The sequence below is a fragment of the Eleginops maclovinus genome, chromosome 22, assembly GCF_036324505.1.
Source record: "Eleginops maclovinus isolate JMC-PN-2008 ecotype Puerto Natales chromosome 22, JC_Emac_rtc_rv5, whole genome shotgun sequence".
Classification (NCBI taxonomy): Eukaryota; Metazoa; Chordata; class Actinopteri; order Perciformes; family Eleginopidae; genus Eleginops; species Eleginops maclovinus.
In genome coordinates this window covers 1,747,366-1,759,627 of record NC_086370.1, presented here as the reverse complement: position 1 = coordinate 1,759,627, position 12,262 = coordinate 1,747,366, and the positions used below count along the sequence as shown (strand labels likewise).

General features: G+C 40.2%; 1 protein-coding gene and 1 long non-coding RNA gene across 2 annotated transcripts; both read right to left on the bottom strand.

Moving 5' to 3' along the window:
- Positions 1 to 440: 440 nt before the first annotated feature.
- Positions 441 to 2,990, bottom strand: LOC134859100 (uncharacterized). Its single transcript, XR_010165044.1, has 3 exons — positions 2,441 to 2,990; positions 1,341 to 2,100; positions 441 to 730 (listed from the first exon to the last, which is right to left on the bottom strand). It is a non-coding gene; the product is annotated as an uncharacterized LOC134859100 (long non-coding RNA).
- Positions 2,991 to 5,162: 2,172 nt separating this feature from the next.
- On the bottom strand, positions 5,163 to 7,661 carry LOC134859155 (uncharacterized). The gene is made up of 5 exons (XM_063875491.1): positions 7,467 to 7,661; positions 6,432 to 6,626; positions 6,236 to 6,321; positions 5,357 to 5,939; positions 5,163 to 5,204 (listed from the first exon to the last, which is right to left on the bottom strand). The coding sequence occupies exons 1-5, from the start codon at positions 7,563 to 7,565 to the stop codon at positions 5,163 to 5,165; spliced, it is 1,005 nt and encodes a 334-aa protein (XP_063731561.1). The 5' UTR covers positions 7,566 to 7,661.
- Between the last annotated feature and the right edge of the window lie 4,601 nt (positions 7,662 to 12,262).

The following is a 12,262-nucleotide window of genomic DNA, read 5'->3' as shown; positions in this document are numbered from 1 at the left end:
AGTGTGTGCAAACCTGGTCAAGAACTACAGGAAATGTCTGCTCTCTGTAATTGCAAACAAAGGTTTCTGTACCAAATATTAAGTTCTGTTTTTCTGATGTATCAAATACTTGTCATGCAGTAAAATGCAAATTAATTACTTAAAAATCATACAATGTGATTTTCTGGATTTTAGTTTTACATTCCGTCACTCACAGTTGAAGAGTACCTATGATAAAAAAATACAGACCTCTGCATGCTTTGTAAGTGGGAAAACCTGCAAAATCGGCAGTGTATCAAATACTTGTTCTCCCCACTGTATATACACTAACAGCTCAACATGAACCAGACACCGCAGCAAACATGAACCAAAACAGCTGGTGGGTTGGTAAATCTGACGGAGGAGACGGTGGTGGTGATGGTGATTCATTCGAACTTTGTTTCTCGCATTAAGGACATTTATTGAATTGAAGTAGCAATACATTTCTCTATTTTTTCTGTGTTTACTGGTTTTAATACATATATTTGCATTTCTACCCCCTTACCCAAGGCTCTGTTTGTGGGGAGTCATCAGAAACTGCACTGTTCAGATCAATCATTTCAATGCAGTTGGTGCCCTACATCTAGCCAATGTGAATTGTGTTCATGTCTGTTGGGGTTGAATGTGAGCAATGTGATTTTCTTGGACCTTCTGCAGTCTCAGAGGTTGCTCTTTGTTTTTTCGATCTTGGTTGTATCTGGAAATGCAGATTCTGCAACAAATAGAAAATGTTTTGCTGTCAGCAGTCATTTGTAATAATGGCAGGGAGAAAAACATGTTTCACAATTAATATTAAACGTTGTGCAAAAAAATACATATGACTCAAAGAAACTCCACATAAGCCTATTAAGAATAAAAGACATTGTGCAATATTTTTTAGATATTCTTCAATCTTTCTTCAGAGTCTCAGGCACATTGGCAGCAAACATATACATACAGTATATAAGTGGTATTTTTCAAAACATTCAAAATAAATGTATGAAATTGCAAAAAAATATGCAACAAAAAAAATGTATGCGTCTGTCCACACGTCAACAACAAAGTCCAGGAAAAAATGAAACATAGAGGCGAAAGTATGTTGGTAACGCCTTGGACAAAAGCGTGTGCTAAATAGGCCTGCCATAACTATAACTATGTATATACAGAAAGTTGCTGACACACACTTTGGTGACTGATGGCACACAATGGAACCTTTCTGTTTTATGAAATCCATATACATTATTTTTTTATTAAGTTATTACCTGAAGTTTAATCTTCAAGCACTATCACTTTGCATCTGTCCCTGTAGTTAAAGTTAGTTTATATTTCCTACTGCCACAAACCTGTTCGCTATTGTCGCTGTCAGATGAATTTCCAAGCTCGGGCAGATCTGTAATCAATTCATCTGCATCAACAGATCCATGTGTAGTCAACGGTGAGTCTGCTCCCTCAGTGATGTCTAATGAATCTACAGATAAGGAAACTTCACTGTTTTTCTACCTCAGATGAGGATTGATCTGCTGAGTGGGCTTCTTCGTTTGTGGATATGTAAAATTTAAGCAGCTTCAGGTTGATTTGTTCATAAAGTCTGCCAACAGTGTCATTTAAAGGGATCTGGTTTCTTTTAAAATCACAGACATCAAAGGTGAAGTCTTCAACTGGCCCTTGTGTTGAGTGGCCATCTGGGAAAAATAGCTTCTTTCCCATTTCCAAAAGTTGAGCAACAGTTGTTGTTTTTTCCACCGTTGCATGTCTTGTTCCTCCGCCATTGCTGGTCCTCACTTGTTGGTATTCCTTGTTGTTAAAATGAAGCCATCCAATTTCAATCTTCCTGGAAGTCTTTTCTGCTGCATTATTTCCTTTTCTTGACATGCCTTCACCTTCCTTTTGGAACACACCTGATGCACCACACAATGCTCCTTTTGTCTTTGATCTACTTTCCCGTGCTCATATTTTATCTCTTAATTTCTGTAGAAGAGTCTCTTTATCTGTGCTGCACTTTGTTTGTTGACAGAAGGAGAGGACAGGTACTTGGTCACCATATGAAGTGATATATGTTGCCATTTGTTCATCAGTCATGATGGTTAGCACTGCCTTGTCAACCTGCAAAAATAAAATCGATAATATATTACGAACAACCATTATTTTTCACCACAAATCAGCATGTTTAGCTAGGTAGCCAGCTAGTTACTACACACTAGTACTGACGTTACCCCGCCTAACAGTAGCTTCCCAAATTCCGAAGTTTAAACGTTGTATTAAAGTCTTTTTTTTAAAACTGCACGGTACATGATGAGAAAAACACAGTTTACTGTGTCACGTTCGTATTAAGGTTAACTAAGCTGCCATGCTAGCTCCGTATTACTTATAAAGTGTTTGACTTTTCCGGACTCTGTGTTGTTACGGTAACTTATTGCGTGAATTGACTGAATGTTCTGCCCACCTTGTCACTTTGAATGTTCATGATGTCCTCTTGTGGGACCTCTCTGGAGCGAAGAAACCTTGCCAAATCCTCCTCCACGACTATTCCATGGGTTACAAGCTGCCTCAGAGTGCTGCAGTAGGTTGCCGAACTGCCCCAGAAGTACATTGACTTTTGCATGTCCGCTAGGGGGCTCCGTAGAATTGAAATAAAAAAGGAAAGTGAGACTGATGCTTGTCACCCTCACCCTCCGGTCCACAGGTATTAACCCACATGAATCCCAATACGATTATATGATGCCTTTCTTTCAGCCTCGGACAGTATCTCGGCTCCGAACCGTAGTTGGGATGCTCACTGGCCTTTGAATGTCTGAACTTGGCTCGTTGTCAGGCCGGTAACCAGCCGCCCAGGCTATTTTTACCATAACAAAATGATGAGGAGGCGTTTGGGTGCCGTTGAAACATCCGCCACTTTATTTTACACAGAACGTGATAAAATTGGACACTTTTTCCCTCTCTACACTACACATGTGCACCTCACCGCGGTCGTCGCCATTACACAGCCGGACAGTTCTCTTTCCCACAACCCCCAGGTGCACACGTCACACACATACCTCCCGGACAGGCCAAGCATGTAACATATATGACATATTTTAAAATAAATACAAATGTGTTTATTATAAACTAGTTATGCCTTAACCTATCACTTTGTATATCACAATTCAAACATGTTTTAAAAACCCCACACAGTTCAGTAAACACTGAAATGTGGACTTTATTTGATCATTTCAGACAAAAAAGTAACGTTCATATTTCTCCTTTTGCAGTGTTGAACGTTCAAAACAAAGCACTTTAGCAATTAGGGTATACGTTTTAAATTGCTTAATAAGCGCCGTAACTTTCGTGAAACGCATTTATACGTCATAATCGGGTGTTTCCGTGAACGGCCGAATATAGCCTCGTTGCACGGTAACTGTAAATTCTACTTCCGCTGTTACTTGTATGCGCGTCTAAACTTCCGGTCGAACACTTCCGTGTTATGATAGCGTTTGACAGCTGGATACCGGTAACCGGCTTTTACTATTTAGAAGTGTACAATGAGTGTGTTCACAATAAAAGAAAGACGACTGACCTTTCAAAGGGTGGGGACATCGACACTGCACTGTTGTGTACCTCAGTGTACGAATTCTTCGAGGTACAATAAGCTACTTTCCTTTCATTCATTTCCCGTTGACCCGGCGGTACGGGCCGAGTGGCTGAGGAGAATCCGAAGGGATAATTTCAGTCCGACGAAACATTCAAAGGTCTGTAGTAGGCACTTTAAAAGCACAGATTTTGTCGTGACAGCCGGGGGACTAAGAAAACTCCAAAAGGGATCAGTCCCTGTTCTGTTTTCTTGGAACGGGTTTGAGCTATCGGCACCTAGACCGAGTGTTTGGGAGAGGCGCCCGCGGCCAGATGTGGAGAGTCCCGATGTCTCTGACAACGAGATGGAAATCGCGGCTGTAGCTACTGACCACGACTACTCGGTGTTGCCACAAACGGTGATACGAGCAAGTGACTTGGTTGAGGACAACGAAGCCTTGCGTCGGAGGATTTTGGAGCTGGAACAGCAGATCGAGGGGCTACACCTGCCATTATACTGCAAATGTTGTAATGAGATGTGTGCATATTTTGAGTATGTAATAATATATTATTAATGTATTAAATTACATTCCTATGAATATTATCCATTGTGTATTTTTGAGGTGGTAAGATCCTTTGTCATTTGACTGTATCTATCAAAAGTGGTGTAAAACAAGAAAACAAGTACTTTCCTGACTTGAAATTAAAATGATGACGCACAGAGATGACATTACAACATGTAGAATTTAATAAGTAAATCTTGAACAACCCTTATTCAATAATCAAATATCAACAAATTAACACACACTAGGAGTAACAAAATACTTAATTTAATAAGGAAATACTGCAAATGAACAATACAGTATGGTCTCAGGTAATTTAAAGACATAAAGTAGCAATACATTAGTTAAGATTTTGTATAGATTTGTAAAAATGAACAAACAATGAAACCAGAACAAAATACTGATTTGCGTTTTTGTATAGATTTGTAAAAATGAACAATGAAACCAGAACAAAATACTGATTTGCGTTTTTGTATAGATTTGTAAAAATGAACAATGAAACCAGAACAAAATACTGATTTGCGTTTTTGTATAGATTTGTAATGAACACTGAAACCAGAACACTGATTTGCGTTTTTGTATAGATTTGTAAAAATGAACAATGAAACCAGAACAAAATACTGATTTGCGTTTTTGTATAGATTTGTAATGAACACTGAAACCAGAACACTGATTTGCGTTTTTGTATAGATTTGTAAAAATGAACAATGAAACCAGAACACTGATTTGCGTTATTGTATAGATTTGTAAAAATGAACAATGAAACCAGAATGAAAAAACTGATCTGTGTTTTTGTAAAGATGAACTATTAAAGTGAACAATAAGATCCAAACAAAAACATGTAACAACTGATTGAATGAACCACGGACTTTAAAACATCAGCCCAAGTAAAAATAAAAAAAGAAATAATCCCCCCTCTCCCGTATCACCCTTGCCACCTCAGGATCCCTATGGATACGCTGTACGAGAATGTCCTCCTCAGCAAAAACAATGAAATCGCACCATTCCATCCCAGTGAGTAACAGTTGACCTTGTACCTGCCAGTAGTAGCTGTGGCTATGTTTTAGTTTTAATGTGCCGCTCTGCATTTGCATATAGCTACAGTCCACATAACTGTTAACGTTGGGGCACTTGATCTCGACCAATCCAAATGGTGGGCTCTCAGTTGGATCGAACACCACACCATCGGGAGAGGATCCGAGCCAGGTTGCATCTGGGTGTATCACAAAGCCACATGGCCAGTAACTTACATTCTGGATTCTGCTATACTCCTGGATAGCAACTGGCTCCAGCGCCAGCCCCCTCTTCATTAAAGTGGTCTGAACCCCACCTTTGCGAATCCTCTCTGCCAGGTTCTCAGCAGAACTGTGCCCTCTCACATGGCACACCTCCCTGAACCTGGAAGATGTAAGCCTTGGTTTCCTGACATGGTACCACTCTACACTGTTGCTCTGCTCCCTCGTTGCAACTTCTATTTTCCTTGCCATATCCAAGGTTATGGCAAGGGACGTCAGCTGGTTCTGTTGTTGGTGGCTGCAAACAAAGTTACAGGTGGTTGGATCCAGCCTGTATCCATCCAAAGGCAGAGCTGGTGGAGTAGGGGTGTCCTGGTGACGAACTACTACCCGACTCAGTGGCACTGGATGTTGGTAGGAGATGGGGCTACCTTCCTGGACTGGTCCGTAGGCCGAATCAACAAGTGGAACATCGCTGCTTATTGCCATGGTGGTGATGAGTGGAGCAATGTCTGCAGTGAAGTCCTTGTATGCCTCATCTACTTTCAGGACATCTGGGTCTGGCAAGTCCCCTCGCACAGCCTTGTAGCGCTTACTCCTTAGGAAAATAAAGTTCATAGTTAAGAGAAGAAACAAATAACGCGCTGAAAACAAAACAAAAGGAAACATAGACAGCAGTAAACAAAGTTTTATACAACAATTAGGTACTAATTATCACTCCGCATTTTCCATAGAGAGAATTTCCAAGCCGTTGATTAACTGTTGCCTTTGTCTTCGTGCCTGTGGCTGAACCACACCCATGAATGAGGATATCCAAGAAAAACCTCACTTCCAAACCTCACACCTCACTCCCACTCATTTTATGTTGCTTAAACATATGACAGTAGATACTACCTTACACCATCTGCTACCGTGTACTGCCTGGACTTTGGCCGTGTTGAAATGATGACCATGTCACCTACTCTGCCTGGTTTCACACCCTGAAAACCATAACAAAATTATTAATTTAAGTAATTAAAACATAATTAACAAATATCATAGATTAACAAAGAAGGCTATCAATGTATGATTAGGTTCTAAGCATACTTACCATTGTTCTTGGTTTGTGCCATTGCTGCTCCGTTTCTGTGCAGCTAAGGACAGGAGGCACTGCCTTAAGATTGAGTGTGGAGTAGTGCGCCGTTTGATATAACAGCGCCACATTATGGTTACAGAGTGCTGTTCCGGCCACACAGGAACACTCTGCCACAGCAATCTGAACAGGTGAGCTGTTCTCAAAAGTCATCTATAAATCAAAAGAAAATGGCTTTAATGTCACATTTAAATCATTAAACTTAAATGTCTACTGTATAACAAAACCAAAAATGAGAAAGATGAGGGCAGGCTGACTTTTCAGGCTAGAGTAGGTCTGCAAAAAGTGCAACCTTTTTAGTTTATTACAGTACCTAAATTAAACACTTTAACAACGATTAACATTTGGTCTGAGCACATTCAAACAAGTAAGCCTGTCTCACGAATCTCTTAGATGGTTTTCCTTAAACTATACTATTAAATCAACGGTGTTAACATAGAACAGCTGATTATAGCCTAGGTTTACAGGTACAAAATCAGCTCTCACCTCATACTGACTGATGTACCCACCGTAGGTCTACACTTAGCCTAAACGCTCCAAAGAACAGGAGCAACAGCAACCCGTTTCTGGGGTAGTCATGAAAGCTACGCATGGGGTTGTGCACTTATTTTCGTCTACATACAGCTTACCAAATCTAGCCACATAAATACCCCAGAATTGGACATGAACAGATGAGTTAAGACCATAGGTTAAGACACTTTTTCTCCCTACTCTGAGGTCGTGAGGCTTATCGTTTTTCCTCATCGACCTGAAACAAACAGCCCTGACGCTCACTCTCCCTGCTGGATCTTTATTTGAAACTGTGGGAATTCAACATCATACATGTTATTTTATACAAAACAATAATCTTATATCTTTCTAACATTGAAAAGTCGAGCAAAGACCACGTTAAATTATAAAAGTAAGTAAAGCTATTACCACAGTAATATCACTATGTAAGCGCTAATGTTAGCTATGTAGCTACAATAATATTGTGCCATAGTTACAACTTACCTTCATAATTGTCGATATAACTGGATAGGTACATTTTGTATCCCTTATCACGTTTGCTCTTCGGTGTAGAACTGCCCATCCGAACAAGTCGGTGGACATCTGAGATGGAAATGTTTGGGAGATCCTGCAGGCATCTAGTGTAGAAACTCGCCATGTTTGACGTTCACCGATATCACACCGGAAGTTTAGAAGCGCATACAGTAACAGCGGAAGTAGAATTTACGGTTACCGTGCAACGAGGCTATTGTGACACGGCAAATGTTGCGGCCGCAAGGCATTCGCGGACAGCATTTTATCCTTTCCGTTCGTAAAGGAAGATCCAGTGTTTCCTAAGCTAAAGGAGATTTTAAAGGAAGTTTCAGAGCTTCTTTCCTATCATCTAGAGAATTGGAACAATAGGTTTAGCCAAACATTGTGAGAAGGTGTCATCTTATGAAGGAGAGGGAAATTAGCTGCAGTAACCATCTTTGTTCAGAAGGTGGGAGTGTCACAGTCAGCCTCTTTCAGTGCAAGGTTCTCCTGGAGGTCAATCAACTCACGGACGCGCCTTTTCTGTAACGGTTGACCAAGAGCCGAGAGGAGTCATATCAGATTGTCTTTGCTTGGACAAGGTTGCGCTGAACCTGTTGAGTAAGTGTATTGATTTATTGATATATTGCGACATTCAAAGTAAACATTGGCCTTTGTGATTTAATCATCATGTATATATATAGCCTATATTAATGATTGTAATGACGTTGTTTGATATTGTATTAGGAGGACTAGCCTTTTAGAACTATACATTGGGGCAACCTTTTGTGCCCATTCAGTTTAACTTTCAGCCCATCTTACTGGCTTATTTGAATACTCTGTACAATTGTGCATGCTTTAGTCCATGTTATTACTTTTTTGTTGATGAATAAATACCCATTCTCTTTCTTTCTACATTAAGTATGCCATTTTATCTGGTTGAATTCCAGGCCAGCAAGGACATTGCTGTGGTTCCTGTGGATTGGCATGATGACGGCATGGTGTACTGGCCCAGGTACAAAAGCACCGAACGTCTGAAAAGGGCAGCTGCAAACTCCGAGGAGCATGAGCCAAACTGGCTCAAATATGACGTCAAACTCGTCCGAACTTATGGTATGCCAATTCTTAAAAGTCTTGTTTAAAAATGATTTCATGTTTGCTGCTCCTTCTTCTTGGAATAACCTATTTTCTCTATATTCTGAAAATGCGCCTGAGGTTGTCCTTGCCTTACTGTTTAAGATGTTCCATTTATATCTAGCTATTCTTGGCCAGGTCTCTCTTGTAAGAGATATTTTGGGTTCTCAATGAGACTAACCTGGTTAAATAAAGATAATAATCATCATAATCATCTGTGCAGCTCTACAGCTACTTTGAAACTCATATTCATTTTTACATATTCAATTTTAGACAACTACAAAGACGCCAAATGCTTCAGGGGCAATATCAGGACGGCTGCAATACCTCTGAGCTACAGTCTGATGCAGAGCAGGAGGGTGTGCTGCCAAAGGAAAGAAGCAGGAGGCCAGCGTAAGTGTGACTTTACCAGTGTAACTGTGATTTACCAGTGTAAGTGTTATATCCCGTAGCATTCAAAAATAGACCGGGGATGCTTGTATGTATATTTTGGCAATTTTGGGGTTGCAAAAAACATAGTTATATGGTTACTTAACAGCCATCGTTTGGGGGACACTGATGAGAGTGATGAAGAGAACGATCTGCCAGATGAAACTAGTCCGATTTCCAACTCGTCTGGTCTATCAGCCGAAGCCTCAGACCCTAGCCAATTACACTGGCTGAGTAAGGAATAATCTCTTTACATAAAAATAACAAAATAGTAATATCAATAGAGATATGGTTAACATTCTTAGTGCTAAAGATATTCCCCTCTCCTTTATCCATTCCTCCAGCTCCATCATCTCACCGAGTGCTAGGCAGCAGAGTCTCTACTCCTCAACCTGGAGAAAACTATCTAGGTAAAGACTGATCTCCGAAATAATATTTAATACATTGGCCCCATCTGTATTATCACAGCAATGGTCATTCTGTGCCAAATCAACAGATTGCATCTGCATGACCATCTCAGATTTTGTGCATACTCTAATAACAACTTTCAAAATATTAAAATCTCAGCCAAATTTCTCTCCCTCAGCACCTCACCATGGGGCAGGACCTGCAGTCCTGCAACACCCTTCACCACCTCTACTCCCCTTACCCGCATTTAACGTGCAGAGAGTTCCTCAAGGTAGGGACTGATTTTTGAGATATTATTGAATAGAGAGGTCCCATGGTTAACAGATGACTACCATTTCATAGAAATGTATCCCCCTCTTGTACACCGCCCACAGGAACGGCAGTCCCTCCTCAACTCTGTCCACCCCCTGCACCAGCCCTCAACATGCAGCAAATAGAGGAGCCCTGTTCAAGCCAGGCCTACAGACCAACATGGCGTGGGGGAAGAATCAACGACAGCATTCCCTGCTCTGGTGAGCAACACCTGACAACTACTAGAGGGTCATTCTGAGCCAGATTTTGGAGAAAAGAAATCACACATTTTCTTCAAATAACATGTCAATTAACTTTTGTCATTAAATAATGTCAATAATGTCAATAATGTCATTGTACCTAATAACAACCATGCCAAGTTATAGCCTTGTATCTTTAACTCCAAAATATGCTGTAAAAATTGGTCTTCTGGTGCTGAAAAATTACTAATGAGGATAAACACTGAAACATGATATATTTTATACACCACATTTAAGCTATATTTCATGTTTTTCAACAGCCGTTGAAGTCCATATCCTTAGTCTGCTGGAAAATATCAAGCAGCAACAGGACCAGCTCGTTGCTAAGGTCAATTACCTGACCAGTAGACTGAACTACACCCCGGGGCCAGATGTAGAAATGCCCAACAACATCCAGCTCCCCCTGGAACATTTGGAGACAGTGGAGGCCTTTGAATTGTTTTTGAAGGAACCTTCAAATGGCCCAGCTCGACAGAGAGGGGTGAGTTTTCTTGCTTTCTAATTTGAATGGTGCCATTATGTTCATTGATTGCCCATGATTATTGCAAACATTCTATTAACTATCTGGTCTTGAAGCATCCCTGAACAAGCCTGCCCTGAACCGCCTTGTCCCAGTGGTCAGATCAGGGTTCCCACTCAATGTCAAAAGTAAAATTCCATAACTTTTCCAAGACTTTCCCTGACCAAAAATCTAAATTTCCATGACCTACTATACAAAGACTGGCTAGGTATATATAACTTAATATAACCTCATGTGGGGTACGTGTTCCTTCGTAGCTGCCGAGGGCACCTCCTCCCAGGTTTGACTGGCAATTATTAGTTTTTTGGAATTGTAATGTTTGCAACACACACCAACAGAAATTTCCCTGATATTCCCGACTTTGCCTGTATTTTTGAAGCATTTCTGGAAGCTTTCAACTGGAACAATACATTTCACCTTGACAATAAATTCACCCTGAAATGCAACTTAAGCTTAGAAATGTGTACCTTGCTGGCTATTTAATAAAAAAAATGTCTTTGCCTTTTCGATTTCTTCTTTGGCCACCATTGGGGGCCAGGATATCAAGAGGGTGACCTGGAACATCCTGGGCAGGCTCTTCACTGGTGAGGTGTCCTGTCAAATTAATTGGAAGGGCGTAAACAACAAGCATCCTTTCAGCAGGATGGCAACAAGAACATTGCTTTTCTGTAAGTAGATCATCAAAGTAAAATTGAATAGCCTACATTCAAAGTCAATAGTTTTAAAATGTTGGGGGAGCCTGAACAAATCATACCAATATGGCCATGTATCCATAGCCCGATCGACCATATAGACCATCGGCTTACTGTACCATTAGCCTTATAATACAAGATTACCTTTCAGTGATGTTATTTTATGTCTCCCAGAGTAAAGCATTATAAGCTTTAAAAAACTGAACCATTTTGATAACTTTGAGGCATAGGCAAGCAAATGCCAATGGCCATAATCATTCACCTAGGCTTCTTATTAACGTTCTGTATCCGCCACTGTAGAACACATTTCTGTAATAAAAGTTTAGGGTACTCAACATTTCTGGGTTCAAGAAATTACTACACACACACACTTTTGTTTTTTTAACTTCTATTTTGTTGGCCTTATGTGTGTGGTTGTAAATGCGAGTTGTATTTTAAGTTGCTTTTGGAATGGTTTTATAACTGCTTTGCGTAGGCCTAAGTCATTTTTTTTAAATTATTTAATTTAGCCTTAATACCTACCTATATTGTATAATACCTATTGTATTGTAAGCATTTGGCTTTGAATGCTACACCATAAAGATAAAGATCAAGATAAACATACAATCTGTCTGTTTGATTACAGGTGCTGTGAGGAAAAACACCTTAACCAAGCAGCCACGGACGCGGAGATCGCAAAGCACGCCATCAGGTGGTTCAACCTGGCGGCGGATCGGGGCACGTCCACGTCTACAAGACAACAATTAAATCATTGTTTTTATTGCACTTCTTGTCATTCGTCAGTATTCATTTTCTGATATTTAAATTGTGCATAGTTTATGGATAGAATATAGAATGCAAATGGAAGAAGTAGGCCTGTAGAGGCATCTCCATTTGTAGCGCAACATTTCAATTGAAGTTGTAGGCCTAGCTATTTTATGTTTGCAATGACATAGGCCTATAGACTATAGTAGGCCTATAGCACTAAACTAGGCTATTTCAATGTTGTTTGATGCATTAGCTTAATATAAACCAATATTCCTACTTTCATTGCTATCTGATGTCAGCCTAAAT